At 41.1% G+C, this 15785-nt stretch overlaps 1 protein-coding gene across 3 annotated transcripts in view; it reads right to left on the bottom strand.

The window, feature by feature from the left end:
- GPAM (glycerol-3-phosphate acyltransferase, mitochondrial) overlaps positions 1-12635 on the bottom strand; it is a 29146-nt gene extending 16511 nt beyond the window's left edge. For 2 of the 3 annotated variants that reach the window (XM_058029371.1, XM_058029370.1), the window contains exons 1-8: positions 12490-12635; positions 10975-11105; positions 8910-9032; positions 6418-6491; positions 3404-3517; positions 2029-2178; positions 1291-1387; positions 123-259 (exon numbers count right to left, since the gene is read on the bottom strand). In XM_058029371.1, the coding sequence (XP_057885354.1) occupies positions 123-259; positions 1291-1387; positions 2029-2178; positions 3404-3517; positions 6418-6491; positions 8910-9032; positions 10975-11076 (797 nt within the window). In that variant the 5' untranslated portion in view covers positions 11077-11105; positions 12490-12635. The remainder of the gene's footprint in view (positions 1-122; positions 260-1290; positions 1388-2028; positions 2179-3403; positions 3518-6417; positions 6492-8909; positions 9033-10974; positions 11106-12489) is intronic. The other variant, XM_058029372.1, reaches the window with a different exon arrangement.
- Positions 12636-15785: the final 3150 nt, after the last annotated feature.

Genomic DNA, 15785 nt, shown 5'->3' on the forward strand with positions numbered 1-15785 from the left:
AGGAACCAAAGAAGTTCTACATGATGGCCCAGTAAGTCAGATAATTTTACACTTAAGACATTTTGTGCAATAGATCAGATCCCACCACCTCAGTCTTATTTCAAACAAGGAGAGGTTATTACCTGAAGATGGGGATGTTGAGATTGTTTCCTGCAGCAATGTAGGGTGCTTTGATGTTATGGCAGAAAAGAATGAATGTAAGCAGCAGATAGTCAATGTGGGATTTGTGAACAGGCAAAAAGATGAGAGGCAAATTCATCTATGGTGGGGAGAGGAAACAGTAAACAAATCAGTTGGTAAGAAACATGGAATATTACTCCTTTTCTTAAATCCACTGTTGAGATTGCTAGCATCATCTTACCTAAACTGATGTTATTTTCCAGTTACCATAATAAGAGTTTGCATACTTCTGGTTTTCCTTCAGCTGGGACAATGAGAACATTTTAGTCAACTTGTCTTTAGTATTAGTTTTCATGGACTGTAGTTTTCAACTGTATCCATTACATTAACAATGTAATCATTGTTAATATAATGGATACAAATACTCTCAGTTTCTTCAGACTCACAGTGCTGAGACACTAATCAAACAAAGTGATGTGGAAAATCCTCACTGACACCAAAGTACTGGTATTTCTATTAGATATTAGCAAAGATTTATGACTAGTGGGTTCCCCAAACACAATATTAAAAAAAAAAAAAAAAAAAAAAACAGAAAAGAACAGGAACTTTTTTATTTGTTTTATTTATCTAATCAATATTGCTAAGGTAAGTCCTGCAAGACAAGTTAACTCATTTGAGTATAAAGAAAATGGTAGCATTCAGGAGGTTGGTTGACCAATTTCAATAAATACTGAGAAACTGGAAACAGATTGCTAGTAAGAAATGGGAAAAGATTTTTCTTAAAAGTTTTTATTCCAAATCAAAAGTAAAAGTAAAAAATTCTGACTAGATCCACTAATTTATTGCAGGTTGCCTCAGCTCAAAAAGTGGAAATGATGTTGGATGCAAGGTCATCTGAGCTAATCATTCAGCCTAATAGTTAAAATTTGATCCTGAATCAAAGGTAAACTCAGAGTTCACATAGTATTTTAGGTTACACAACTCTAGGAGCATATATTTAATCAAGAACGCTATTTCACAGTGCTCTTATTGTACTTCAGATACAACACAGTTCTACCTGCAATTGCTTTTCATACTGACTTAGCAGAACTCTCACAAAAAGAGAAGTGCTGTAAATATTAGAAACTACTTCAGAAATCTACCTTACTGGATTTTCCCACCCTCCCTTACCTCTGTTGCTGCTTTGACCATTTCTATTTGACCTCTGTGGATCTGGATATTCCAGAAGAAGCTGTTAAACAACTTCAGTAACACCCAGCCAGTCAACCTAAGGGAAAACAAACACAACTCAAAAAACTTCATTTATTTCTGCCTCTGTTTTATATTGCTTCTGTATGACTAAAGGCAAAGCAGTTAATCTGATAACTTATATTCAAACAAAATTACTATAAAATCCAATTGCTAACAAGGTTTTGCCTATGGTTAGTAGCCACATTTCAGCCTCCTGCAGTTATGACACAAATCTTGTATCAACCCCAGTGAAGGCTGTGAACTAGGAACATGACAGAGACAAAATCATCCTTAGTAGTGAATGTAGACACCACAGCAGAAGATTTTATCTAATATAAGACTCTCCCTTGGATATTTATATCTACAAATTAGAGCATTGAATAGGCGAATGGAAAAATTATCTTTTGGTCTGTGATGCTGCAGATAGCTGTTCTTGCCCATATGAGCCTGAAATAACAAATGATGCCAATACTGGTCCAAGCCCTAGCACCAAAACTAGGTTTGTGAGAAAAGGAAAAGTTTGTATGTAATCTTAGCATAAAATATATTCCTTGTAAAGGCAGAGGACTTCTGCTGCATCTGAAAATGAAGAACAACTACTATTTTGGCTGGTATTATGCAGAAAGAGCTTGTCCATTCTTCCACTCACTGATAATATTGATGAGACATTTTTCTTACCTGATTAAAGCAGGTGACACATTTGCTACCATCTCCTGGAGAATTTTCCTAGCTTTTTTCTTCACTTTGTTGACAGCTTTAGGATCTGCCTGAACAAAAGTGCCTGGAGTACTTGGCTCAGAAGCTTCATCTACAATGGCCTTCTGGACTCTAACATTAAAAAGTAAAGATTATAAGACAGTCCCACAACAGAAGAGTCCAAAACACAGACAACGACAGCTAGGAATGAGCTACATATTATTACAGGAGTAACTTGCAAACATAAAAAGCATCCACACTAAACTATTGTGTACTCCAAATGCATTAAACTTGATTCAGCTTTATAAGCTCTAATTTAAGAGGCAAGTGATGATTGAATGGGCTCAAAGGTGACTACATGAAACAGTACATACACAATTCACAGGTACTAATATTAAAACATTAAGTGACTGATAATTTTCTGAAATGCTTAATAAAGATAAAAATTCAGGGGGAACAGGTGCAGTCTCGTTTTTGTTAATGCCTTCTTTTTCCTGCCACAGCAATTTCACATACCTCATCAGACAGATTTATGCAGTTGCTATTTTGAACTTCTAGATTATTTTTGCCCTTGAATTCTCAGTTTTACCAAGTCTAACAAAATTTTATAAGGGCTATTTTCCCCCTTTAAAATATACCCAAGAGACACTAAGTGGCTTTAACATACCCTGACTGTAGCACAACACAGTCTGCTTTACTTTTCAAAAGCAACACTATCATCTTCAGATGTGACTCAAGCTTTAAAAATTCAGGAGAATTAGGAATGTTAATGTAGGCAGTGTGTGCCCTCTGACAAAAGTGGCCTGAAGGGGCAAGCAGGTGGTTGAATTTCTTTGTGTCCAAAGAAAACTGACACCTGAACAGCTGATCAGGGGCTCAAGATGCCATTTAAAGTGAGGCATATGAAACAGAAAACAAGCTCCACAAAACTAAGACTGGGTACTCCATTTTACAGCCTTTTTCCATTTTTTGCTGCACTCTCCAGGTGTACACTTGGCAAACTCCAAAATGCTGCTTTCCTATTATCTGAAATACTGACAATTTCTGATGACTGCTGTATGACTTCAGTGGTAATGACTTGCATGAATTAGATAAACAGAAGTTTGAAGAGCTCTCTTGTATCAATTTATTTTTCTGTGTACTGTCTGCTGTTCCCCCACCACACACCATTCATTTAGAGACTGTAATCCTTAAACTCCCCTCTTTTACTATTCCAACAGAAATTGAAAGCTGTGCTAAAGATACTCCATCTACTAGTATTTTAATTAGTCTGATTTTCAAAATTTTCAGTTTTTAAATTAAGGCATATTTTAATGTAGTAGAAATTTTTAAAATAATTAATTTTGTGTTATCTTACCTGCTGCTATTCAGCACATTTTCTGTCAGATTCTTGGCAAACATACCCTTATGAACATCCCTCTCTTGCACAAAAAGCACGTAGCAAAAGCGTCTCGCAAGCCACCCTCTGTACCTACAAAAATATGAATGGTATTTCAGTGTGATCCTCAAAATATTTTGCTTCCACAAACAACAGCATTAAAAACAACTAAAAATACAATTAAGAAGCAAAAGTAAGTAAAATTTTATAAATGGCTCTCTAAAAGCTTCTGTATCATCCAGTAAATTGCCAATATCTTCATGTTATAGACAAAACAACTGATGAATAGCACAAAACATCAGAACCAACATCTGCACCCCTTCAACTCAGGGTGACACTGGCCTTGAAACACCCACAGAATCACAGGAGTACAGTGATCAAACCAGCATATACATTTTGTCTGTCCCCTGGAACCAACTCGCCAGCTCACAGAGGCCAAAAGAAGCGATAGTGTGAATTTCCAATTTTTTGCCCCTTTCCACCAAGGAAAGTAAATGCCCAGCTAAGAGGTTTGTCAAGGAACACCAAGTTCCTTCTTCAAGGAACACCAAGTCCTCTTGGGAAAGCTGCTCACGTAAGCACAGGGTAAACTCTCACAAACACTTTTGAAAATATGTTTGCATTAGCCATCAAAACTAAATCCACTTTTTTAGTTAGCTTTTCTTCCTTTACAGTGTCTCCAAACACCCAGTCCTATGTGTCTTCTCCATTCCTTCTCCTAGTAAAGTTTTAGCAAGTGTATAACCACAAAATTATTACTAAATCTCACTACAAATTCAAGTGTTTAAGGTAACTTATGGAGACAGTCCCATTTTTTAAATTAACCCTGTCCTCTACTCTCTCAATCATACAAGCAGAAATCACCTGAGAAAATGTTATTTGGAATTCAAACATCACAGAAGATGCCTGTGACACAGGAATGGCTTACACCCTTTCCCCCACAGGGGATATTCATCACTATTTCTCTCCTCACCTCCCTCATTTACCAGGCCAGCAGTGGACAAGCCACCACTTACACAAACCCAACACCTGGGACCCCCAAGCAGCAGAGCTGATGTGATGGGGCAGAATTAACAGCTGGATGAAAAATTAAATTCTGGCAATTTCCAAGCCCAGAGCAGTATGCATTATGCAAAACTCCTGTCCTGAGGTCTGCTGGTGCAATGCCTGGCTGCTGCTGCAGGGAGTGTCCCAGGCTGAACCGTGGGTGACAAAGCTCATGGTGGTTTCCATGCTGGAGCCCCGCCAGTGTCTCACCCGCTGTCATCACTCGAGTTACTGATCTTGGCTGTTAAACCTCCCCACCACACTTCAGTAAATTTATACATGTGTTCAAAACAGCAAGGAAAGATGAGACAGAACTTTTACACTGCAAAAGGCCAAAGCCCTAGAGTGAACTGTAATTAAGATGGGTGCTCATGCATGAGCCATGGGCACAGAGTGGCATGGAATGATCACACAAATTTTTAGACCAGCTATTCGTGCTGTCACAGAAGAAGACTGGTGACCCTTTTTTAATTGCTTTTTTCTTTTATCCCTCTTCTCTTTAAAGTTTGAGAGCCTTACTGATTTTTCTAGAAAGCAAAGGAAAGTATATGCTTTCTGACAACAATATTTTTTGGTAACTATGAACATATCAGAACAGCACACAGCTATTGCAGGGACCTGTCAAGGTACGAAAGCTTCTACATTCATTTTACAGCTTAGACATAATGTAGTTTAATTGGAAAAATCTGGGTTCTGATCATGTAGCAATAAGAAAAGACAAAAATGACATAGAATGGACCAGTCAAGAGACATTTAAAACTGGCAGTTGTACCTCAGATAAAGGCTGTCAGTACAGTTACAGCATGCTGGCAGTTAAAGAGAACCCCTCTTGCTTTCTAAAGCCAGGAAACTTTGACTGTGTGGCCCCATGAGACATCAGAAGTTCATTAAAATTGTACATTTTCACATTATAATGACACTACGTTTCTCACTATTCTGAGCTAGATGTGTTTATTTCAGAATAATTCATTAACCCATATTTTTTTCTTCTAATATTTCTAATTCAAGTAACTTTGACCATTCAAAACCATTCAAGCCTTAGACTTTCGAAAACGATTTTTAAAAAGTTAAACAGTATTTCTGTTATTTTTCTGCATTCTAAACTACAAACTGAACTCTTAAAAAACCCATAATTAATACAAATTTAATAAAGAACAGCTTCTAACATTAGCTTTCTCCCTCTCAAGCACACACAATGCTGCTTTTCTTTCCCTCAGACACTTTGGCTCATTTCTTTCAGGCTGCTGGCCTCTCTTTGTTTGCTCTGACTCTACAACAAACACTGCAGGACCTACTTATGCTAATGATTGCTCTAAGAACAACTTAGCAAGCATTATTAACTTTCCAAAGAACAGAATATTTTTGTGCAATTTCCAGTATCTTCATCCCAGAACACAACATATGATTCCAACAGCACAAAGATCCATCTTCATGTTTTAGACTTTTTTCATTTATACCACACTTTTCAGAAGCTGCACTCTGCCACTGAGACAGAGAAGAGACAGATTCATAAGACATAATCAGGTTAATTGCCATAAGTGGTAATAGTCAACACCTAACTTGTGAGCCAGATCTACTCAGTAAATTAAAGGGCAGCCTGAAGTCATTCTGCATAAGGGAATAAAACAGGTGCCCTCAATATTATGCTACAGATGCTGTTGCCACTTGCATGAAAGGAGGAAGAATCTGTTTTGTGAAAAAATTCTGGGTTTTTTGTGAAACAGGTTTGACCCCTACACTCCTTGTCTATAACACCAAAGGACTTTGCCCAGTTCCCAAATACACACAGCCAGATTTAACAAGCATGTTACTGAAGTCAGCACCAAATCTCTGCATTTCAGGACCACAATACATATCAGCTCAGTCCAGATCATAATAAACATTTCCCTGTCATAAAATCAGAGCACACTGAATTTTAAAAGTAAAAGAAACACTTGTTACAGTACCTGGTATGTGTTTCATTGATATATATGACATTACGTAGACCCAAAGAAGGAATACTAGAATTGAAGAAGTTATCCTGTAAAACCAAGAAAAAAAAGATTGATGGACTATTTCATATAAATAGCTTTGTCTGTTACATTCATCATAACATTTAACTCTTCCATAGTCCAAGTGAATACCTTGGCCAACAGGCTGATTTCTTTCTACCCAAATTATATATAATGATAAAACTGGTACCTTGCCAGCAGTGAACTACAGCTAAAACGACTGGAATTGTACATGCCAAAGAAAAAAAAAAAAAAAAAAAGGACAGCAAAGATAAAGATGGTCACCAGCAACAGCAGAGCTGCAAAAACAGCCTCACCACCAATTCTGCAATGGAAGTCAGGTAAGAGTCACTTCTTTGTATTTTGTTTAGGACACACCATTTACCACAAAATTAAAATATATGACTGTCCTATGTCATTTGCAAATCAGGGAGAAGTTATGAGCTACAGTGAGAGCAGAGTCTTCTGCTCCCTGCTAAAGTACAAGTATGCTGTACAATCAAACAATTGTTGCTCTGAGGCCTTAAGAGGAAACTTCCATGTTATGCTAATTTCTTTGACTACACACTGGTGACTTTTTGTGGATGTGATAAGCTGTGTTCTGGCAAAGAGAAGATGACTTGTTCTAGGTCTCCCAAACAATCACAACAAAGTACAGTACCACCGAATGCCAGTCTATACCTGTCCATAGCAGTGCTCCAAGTGTCAGGTTAAACCTCACTGTGAAACATCCTCCAGCAGTACTGTTACACTTAAACTTTTCCTTATTTAACTCCTCTCCAGTCCTGTGTCAGGCAGAGCACGTGGTTCTGTGAAACCAACTGAGCCAATGCAGGATGTCCCTGCTGGCACAAAGAAGAAGCCCAGCTCCCACCACCACATCCTGGCCTTTCCTGCTGATCTCTACGTCTCACCTCCTAACTTAGAGCACCTCTAGCATTCATTACACCCTTTAACATCCCATGCAGACAAGACAAAAAACTAAGATAGACAGTCTAAATTAATAAAGCAGGTAGTTTTCTGCTTGGTTAGTGAACTTGATCAGCCCACAGGAGAGGAGGAAGGAAAATGAGAGGGAGAAGCAAGACTTTCCACTCTCAGCATTGGCAAGTTGTTAGTATGGACAGCACACTTAAGGAAATTTGCTTCATTAATTTATTTTCCTTAAGAAAAATAATGAAAAAGACAGTTCCAAAAAAAGTATGTGGAATCTAATGAGATGATTATCTTTGTTACTGTCTGTGCAAGGATGGTATTTTTTCCCTTACAGCAGAAAGGAACAAAGGGCTTAACGGGTCATGCTCCTTTCTTAAGTGGGATCTCAGGACAGTTAATTAGTCCCTTATTAAGTGGACAAAATACAGAACAAGTTTTTTATTTTTAAAGCATAATTCCCAGTTTGAGAGGAACAGGCTAATTACTAAATGCATAAAGCCCTAAGCTGAGGATTCACACACACCTTTTTCTAAATCAAAACACTTGTCTTTTTGAAGTAGTCTCAGTTTATCTAATTGTTTGTCTTTTTGGCCAGATCATACACAGCCTTCAAAGTACATTTGGATTTCTATATCACATTTATATGTCATTGCTGCACTTTTCTGTTCTGGCAGAGGAACAGAGTGAAATAACTTGTCTTTGGTCAAAGAAGGAAGCAAATTTTCCCTCTAGCCTAGCCAATGAAGGTGTAACTGAGTGCAATCTAAAGCTCAGGGTGTACATACAGTCAAATTACATGATGAACTGGTTGCAAACTGTATTGTGCCATTTATCAGCATTTTGCATCTTGAGCTTACAGAAAGCCTGCCCAATGCCGTTCAATAAAGTTGGCATTTTAAATCAGCTTGCACAACCTCTCCAGAGCCACCATCCTGACACTGTTCCCAGGAGACAAATATCCCCATTATCACAACTGGCAGTCCTTGTTTCCAGGCTGGGCAAAGAGACAGGTGCAGAAATTCAGCCAGGTGTAGAAAATTAACTTGTTTTCTCAAGTGCAGGACTAAGCAAGTTGGAAAGGAAGCATACTGCTTAGCTTCCAAACTGCACTTATTCTGTGGATAGAGAATTAAAGTGCCCTAAAAGCAAACCTTCACACTTTTATTTGGTCCAAATTCCCATTATTAATCTAACACACCAGATAATTTTGCTATCCCATTTTCTAGTAGTAATTCTGAGAAGCAGGAGAGTTTTATGCAAGGAGTAAGTCTGCACTGAGAGGTGGGAGACTAAGCATCAAACCAGGTGTGTGCCATCCTTTAATTCCATGACAGGTTACAGATGAAATGTAACCACAGTGAAAAGATTGAAAACAACAGAGAAAAACTATAGCACCTCATGAAGTAGAAAACATTGTGACCTTAATTCTGAAAGTAAGGAAACTACTGCAACTTCATTTCGCTGCAACTATGCATTATTGTCAAACATAATCCATGCCATAATCTCCTTACCCGGCTCTGGGGAGTGCATACATAGCAACATCGTCCCACAAACGGCCTTTTCCTGCTCAGCAGGGCCTCCTTCCATCTTAAAGTGGCAGATCGGAACAGAGTGGGACGAGAGTTACACTCTCCCTGCAGAACAAAGACCACTGTGTAAACACGCAGAAATGTGTGTTCTGCTGTGTATGGGAAAGATTTGAGGGAGAGGAGCTGCCAGACACAACAAAAAATTACTCCTCAATTATGTAAAGTATAATTTTTTTCCAACATTTCTCTAAAATTTAAAAAAATAAAAGCAAAATCTCAGTGTTGTACTTATGTAAGCACTGATGCATGGGTTGACACACAAAATTTTAAAAGGAATGATAACTGTAATTAAGAAACACCAAAGAAACTGCCAGCTGAGAAAACTGAAAGAAATTGACAGTACACTACATTCTCAAGAATGTAAAGGTGCTTGCAATTTGAACAATGTATTTTAAAGTTCAACTCAATATCACCCTGTAAAGCTGCAAGAAGACTCAATGTACCAAAAATATCAAGTCCATAGACTCTGTAGGCACTTGCAGCAATTTCAAGCAGAGTGATATGAAAAAGGAGCTCCTGTGCCTTCTCCAAAGTTACACTGTCTATCTGAAGATTACAGAACAAAAAAAATCCAGAGTGACTGCATTCACAGAACTCATTCTCTATGTTAGGACATAATGCAAAAATTCTAGTTAAGTATATTTCCAAAGACCCTGGTTATTTCCTTTAATGTCTACTGAATTATTGCTTGCCTAAGAATGAGAACTGGGTTGCCATTTTTAAACCACATATTTTATTGAGAAGAAAGTTACTTCCAGTATTAAAAGAGAAGTTACAGAAACAAACCAAACTAAAACGTTGTTTAAAACAGAACTTGTAACTGGCAGAGCAATAGGGTAGAACCAAGACTGAAGACACAAATGCAGATCATCACATACTCAGCCCAGTGAGAAACTCCCAGAAAGTCAAAAGCAATGCTGAAGATGCTTAAAAACTAAATTGTGCATGTATCATATTTGGCAAGCAGCACAAACTGGCAAATATTCCAAGACTAACTCTTCCATCTGAAATAAACAAGTATCAAGATGCTAAGCCTGCCATAATCCCTTCTCTACCACCTCCTTTAATGCCAACTCCAGAACAAACCAACTTTCTAACCATGTCATCTTCCTCCTGCTTGCCTTCAACCCCTGACATAGCTCACCAGCATTTTCTTACAAAACATCTTTTCTATCTCTTCTGACTTGCCTGCCCTTATTCCACTTTCTCACAGCCCTCCTGGTTACTGCAGCTTGCTGTTCCATGGAACTTAGATCTAGCTAGATAGAAATCCCAGCTGCCAAGACATCTGCCCTTTCCCTCAACCCTGACCACATTTCCAATTCTTCTTCTGTATCAAGTTCAAGCTCCTCCTCTCCAGATCCATGTCTAATCCCTCCTGACCTATGCTGCTAAACCATCTACCACCACCCCAGTCCCCATGTGGCTCTCTGGGCTCCACCCAGACCACTCTGCTGTCTCCTTTGTCCCCTCCAAATCCCAAGACTCACTCAATGGAGGACACAGACTTTTAATAGGCTCCTTATTTATATCCACCAATTTTTTCTGCCTCCTGGACTGCTCCAGCTTCAATGCTTATATGACTGTGCAACTTCAGCATCAAGCTCCATTTCACCTGCACACTTTAAATTACATTACCCAGAGGAGCAACAAGCTTCCTATTTGACTTTCTGTTTGACTTTGGCTACTCCAGAATGGGATTCTCTACATTTACTGCTATATAAAATGATTAGGAACATCACACCAGATCACTGTAAGACTACCAATAGAGTTTGACAGGATTTTTCTTTTCTAGCAACATTATTCTTTGGCACAGAATTGAACTGTTGGTTCCCCCTCATGCTTCAAGTTAAATCAAAACCAAACTTTATCATGCATGAGAGACATAATACCTTATCTTCATTCTTCCTAACAATAAGAAGTCCACCTTCAAGTTGAAGAAATAACAAGATAAAGAGGGCCAGTAACATTCCCAATTTTTACTTACCCACTCTTCAGTGGAATGCTTACATCTACTGATGCTGCAGTCTGCTGAGGTGGATAAATAGGAAACATCTATTGTTCCAAGGGACAAAGCAGTTTCATCCATGACACAGGAATTGAACTGAAGATCACAAACTGCAAAATAATAACATGTGCATATATATATATTATTTTTATCTGTATATTCAATATTTATATGCATGCACAGAAACACACACCTAAATTTCAGTGCAATAAATTGGCAAACTGGTATTTTTTCACCCTTCAGTAAAAGTTCAGTTCTGAAGATACCTCCTTGCAGCTAGAAATTGGCATGATTTTAACATGCTAAAACCCCAGCACATTTGACTTCCAAAAACACAGCACACCAACCAGCTTCTTGCACGCTTTTCTCTCCCTGCTCCTCTTCCCATAACAGGACACTCTAGTCCCCTTGTAATTTTCCACTGTTCTTTACTGCATGGTTTAAACCCTGCAGCCATAAGGATACGCATGTCAGACACTTTCATAAGTTTACTATTCTCTTGCACTCTGACCTTGCTCTTTCATAATTTGCTTCTCAAGGACACCTATGATCTACAAAAACTGTCATTAATGTTCTCACCTAATCCTATCCCACAGTATATTTTATGTGTCTGGTCTAGCTGTAGAAAACCAGTTTGCAAATTCCTTGGGAAGAAGGAGTGCTCAATAAAAAATCACACCTCTAAATGTGAACATGCTGCTGCTAAGTGACATTTCAGTCTTGTGGGATTAAAGAGCAGTAAGGAAATCTCAACCTGATTAATTATTTTGAAATGGAAGCTTTGTAGCTCATATAATGAGCACAGTAAATAATTCTCCGTTGGCCAAAGAAAAAAGGAAAAGCAAACATACTAAAACAACTTAGTGTTATACAGTGTATTTGCAAAAGACTACAAATTAAACTGCTTTGTTTTTGAGAGCCACTGAAATAAGAATCCCAGCATTTTAAAGAGTCAAAACCTCCTCTTACATCTGTCACTGCAAGGAAACTTCAATCATGGCCAAGCTGTGGGCCATCAGGAAAGAGATTGCTCCAACCCAGAATGCTAAGCTAACATCTGCAACAGCAAGACCTAAAACTTTAGTGCAACCTTATTGCCTTTCCGAGTGCCCTCCCCAAGTTGCCACAAACCCATCCCGTAATACGGGCACGTAATACGAGCTCCCACTACAACCTGGAGTCCGAGCCGCTATAACCATGCAGACCATGCATATCCCTTGCACAGCCCAAGTACCGAACTCATCCCTTTATCTTTGCTGGCTGTTACATTCAATCCGCCTCTTAGTTAAATTAGTCCTCAGGCAAATTACTATATAGCCCTCCCAATAAATACAAAAAAAAAAAAAAAAGCCTGGAGACCTCAAATGCTGGAACCGAAATGCGTCCCGCTCGTGCTCAAGGTGACCTTGGCTGCACCGGTATACACAAAAGATGAACTTAAAAAACCACGCAATTAAAAGCCCGTTTGAGCAGCAGCAGCAGCCGCATACGTACCTGTGAGCCAACCCGCCCCCCGAGCGCCCGCTGCGGCGCTGCGCTGTTCACCTGCCGGCCACCGCCATCCCCGCGGGCTCCAGCAGCGCTCCGGGCTCACCAGGGCTCCCTCAGCAGCGCTCCGGCCCCGCCGCTCACCAGACCTGCTATAAATAAAACCGCGGGCTGAGCGCGGTGGGGGTGCCGGCGCCCCGGGCACCGCCGCTGCCAAGGGGCCGCCCCGCGCCTCCCCGGCCGCCGCGAGGGGCGGGCGCCGGCCGCGGGCAGCCGCCGGCACCGGCCCCCGGAGCCCCGCGGGGACAACCGAGGCTCCCCTCGGCCACCTGGCCCCGCACCCGCCGCCCGGCCCGCGCCGCTCCTCAGCCGGACCGTGCCCTCCGCACCGGCGGTGCCGCTCCGCCGGCTGCCCCGCGCTGCCCCGGCCGCACCGCCCCTCCCGCCACGCGGCAGCCGCTGCGCTGCCCCGCCCCGCCGCCGGGGGCAGCACCGCCCGCGCGGCCCGGCCCGCACCGCCCCCGCCCGCTGCCCGGCCCGTGCGCGCCGCCCGCCCCGCACCGCTCCGCTCGGTACCGCTCCGCACCGCCAGCCCCGGGCCGGCACTCACCGCGGGCTCCGCTGCTGCCCCAGCCCTCCCGCCGGGCCCACGGCGGCGCCGCGCCTGACGCGACTTCCTGAGCGCCGGGCCCGCAGCGCGGCCCTGCCCGGCCCCGGGCCCCGGCGCTGCCCTCCCGCCCTCACAGCGCTCGCCCCACGGCCGTGCCCAGCCCTGCCCTGGTGCAGCCCCCGCGTGGTTCAACAGCCGCTTCCACCGCCCTCCTCCCCCAGCCCAGAGAGAGCAGCGACTCACGGCTGTTTAGCTCTCAAATCTGAGCTGCTGAACAGGAAAACGCTGGGAAAGTGATGTGAAGTGGTCTTTAAATGCGTTTGCAGCGACTCAGAGTTGCCGCTGCGAGCAATCGCAGAAATTTCGGGCCAGGTATCGATCTGCCCGCCCGGCCTTGCAGCAGTGCCAGTTTGCCTTTTACTGAGCGCAAAAGTAAATGTTGATTGAGATTGCTGCATGTAACCAGACAAGGGCGAGAGTACTTTTTGGCTTTGGCATTCCTGGGCTATTTAAAGACAGTTTCTCCGTGGCTTGAGTTACAGCTCAGCAGGAAGGCTCGTGCCTACATTTCTCCTTTAATGTCCAAATCACAGCAGTGCAATACAGGAATAAAGTGACAAAATAAAAGATACTGTTTATACAAATGCAAATACTCTGCTTAAAGTAGCACAAGGTGTTAATTTTCCCCTTGAGGTCTTCCTTCTAGATGTTGTTTTGAAATTATTACAAATGAGAATTGTAAGAATTACAACTGCCTTTCACACATAAAAGAAAATGGGTAAGATGTGATAGACAGAAACCTAAGTGCTGCATGCACAGGAGCACTGCCCTAGTTCCCACAGCTGAGCGCCTCTAGGGAATACCACTGGAGTATTAGAGCTGGTAGTTTACGAAGAGCACTCTGCAGTTTGTGGGTCAGAAGGGATTTTGAGTCTGAATTTTCCTCCTTTAGCAAGGAAAAATACTTTATTTTGTTGTAACGTGGCTGCTGGAATAAAAGACACCTACTTTTCAAATTAAAAAGTACAATAAGATATGAGCGAGAAATGTACAACTATGAGCGAGAAATGTACAACTGTGAAATGTACAAACATGAAATGTACAACTCATATAGTTGGTGTTTCTGGCAATAAGCAGTTCAGTATCTGTGTCTTTGATCTGGTGATCGGCAGCAGGGCCACATCCCACACTCAGGGTTTGACCTAGGGGTGTTGGAAGCATCCAAAGGGGAAGCTCTGAATTCCAATCAGAAAAGTGAAATCCAGTGTTACATCCTGTGTTTTTGTAACTCTGTATAAGGAGCAGATCACAGAAGCAAAGTCCCAATAAAATGCTGCAGCCCACATCTCGATCACTGCTTCCAGCGTGAGTCTGTGCAGTGAGGGGAGTCAGAGCTTGAATCATCTTAGAAATCACATTGGAGGAGATGATTCAAGAGTTGGATTACATGAAAACTGAACAGTGATGGAAATTATATATCAAGTCTAAGAAAATGCAGGAAACATAAGGCCCTTAAAATTCTTACTGATGTTGAATAATTTGTTTCACTGCATTTGTGGTGTTGTTTGTGAGCTTTTAGTAGGTAGTTTATAAAAGACCCTCAATACTGCTTACACACAACCTCCTCTAGGTGTGGAATCACATTGATTTTTTTACCCTTCCACTCATAAAAATAGGGGATCAAAGAGGGAATTTGTTTTCAGTGTACTACAGTGTAACTCACAGCAAACTCTCAACTACTGAGTGTAGAGCCAGCTTGTCTTCTTTGCTTCCCTCTATAAAAGATGAAATATAGTACATTTAAAACCTAACATGGAGCTTTTGGCTTGTTTTTTCATTCTACACTTTTACACTGGTATATTTTTTGTTTGCAAAATAGTTATTTCTGTGATATAAGTAACACCAAAATCAGAAGAAAAGCCTCAATGGCTTTGTTGTAATTTTTTGCAGTCTCTAGAGTCTGATTTTAGTATACTTTATGAGAAAACTGCTTAGGCTATTCTTTAAACTGTTTTGGAAAGGATAGTAAATAAATACAATGGTTTAGTTAAACATAGTAATTCTGTGTAATAATGAAAGAATGTTTCTTGTATGACTGTAGAGCAATTTTCCCATTTTTCTAACCTTAAAAAAATTTTGGCTGATTGTAAAATAAATCCAGAGATAATTTCGTCACTCATTTGAAAAGGATCCTGAATTAGTCTAATGGGAATTGCAGCTTAGCAAGATCTTTTTACACTTGTATAAATCCTCAGGCTTAGTAGTAAAATCTCATTTTAGTATTGAAAGCTTGATGGTGATGTTGTGTTGCCATGGAATCAAGCAAATGGGAAAAATTTTGGAATGTCCTGAAGGAACAGACTTTCAGAGCTGCATGCGCTCCAAAAAGCCCAAATACCGCTGGGTTTTCACTTCCAGAAAAGGGAGACTCTCTCCTGCTTCCATTGACGCCAATGGAAGGCTTGCCACTGATCTCAGTAGGAGCAGGAGCATGCCTGAGTTTTGCAATCCATCTTTTTAAAGTCCTTAAACTGAAGTGTTTGCAGTGCCAATGAGTGCGGAGAGGTGATTTGCATACGATGGCAAATGAGCAGAACCCTGGCTTTGTGTGAATAAGCTGCTGACCACATTCGTGCATAGCAGCCTGCAGAGGAGAAAGAGCTGGCAGGACTCTTTTTTTATAAAATAATGA

Source organism: Melospiza georgiana, chromosome 8 (genome assembly GCF_028018845.1).
Source record: "Melospiza georgiana isolate bMelGeo1 chromosome 8, bMelGeo1.pri, whole genome shotgun sequence".
NCBI lineage: Eukaryota > Metazoa > Chordata > Aves > Passeriformes > Passerellidae > Melospiza > Melospiza georgiana.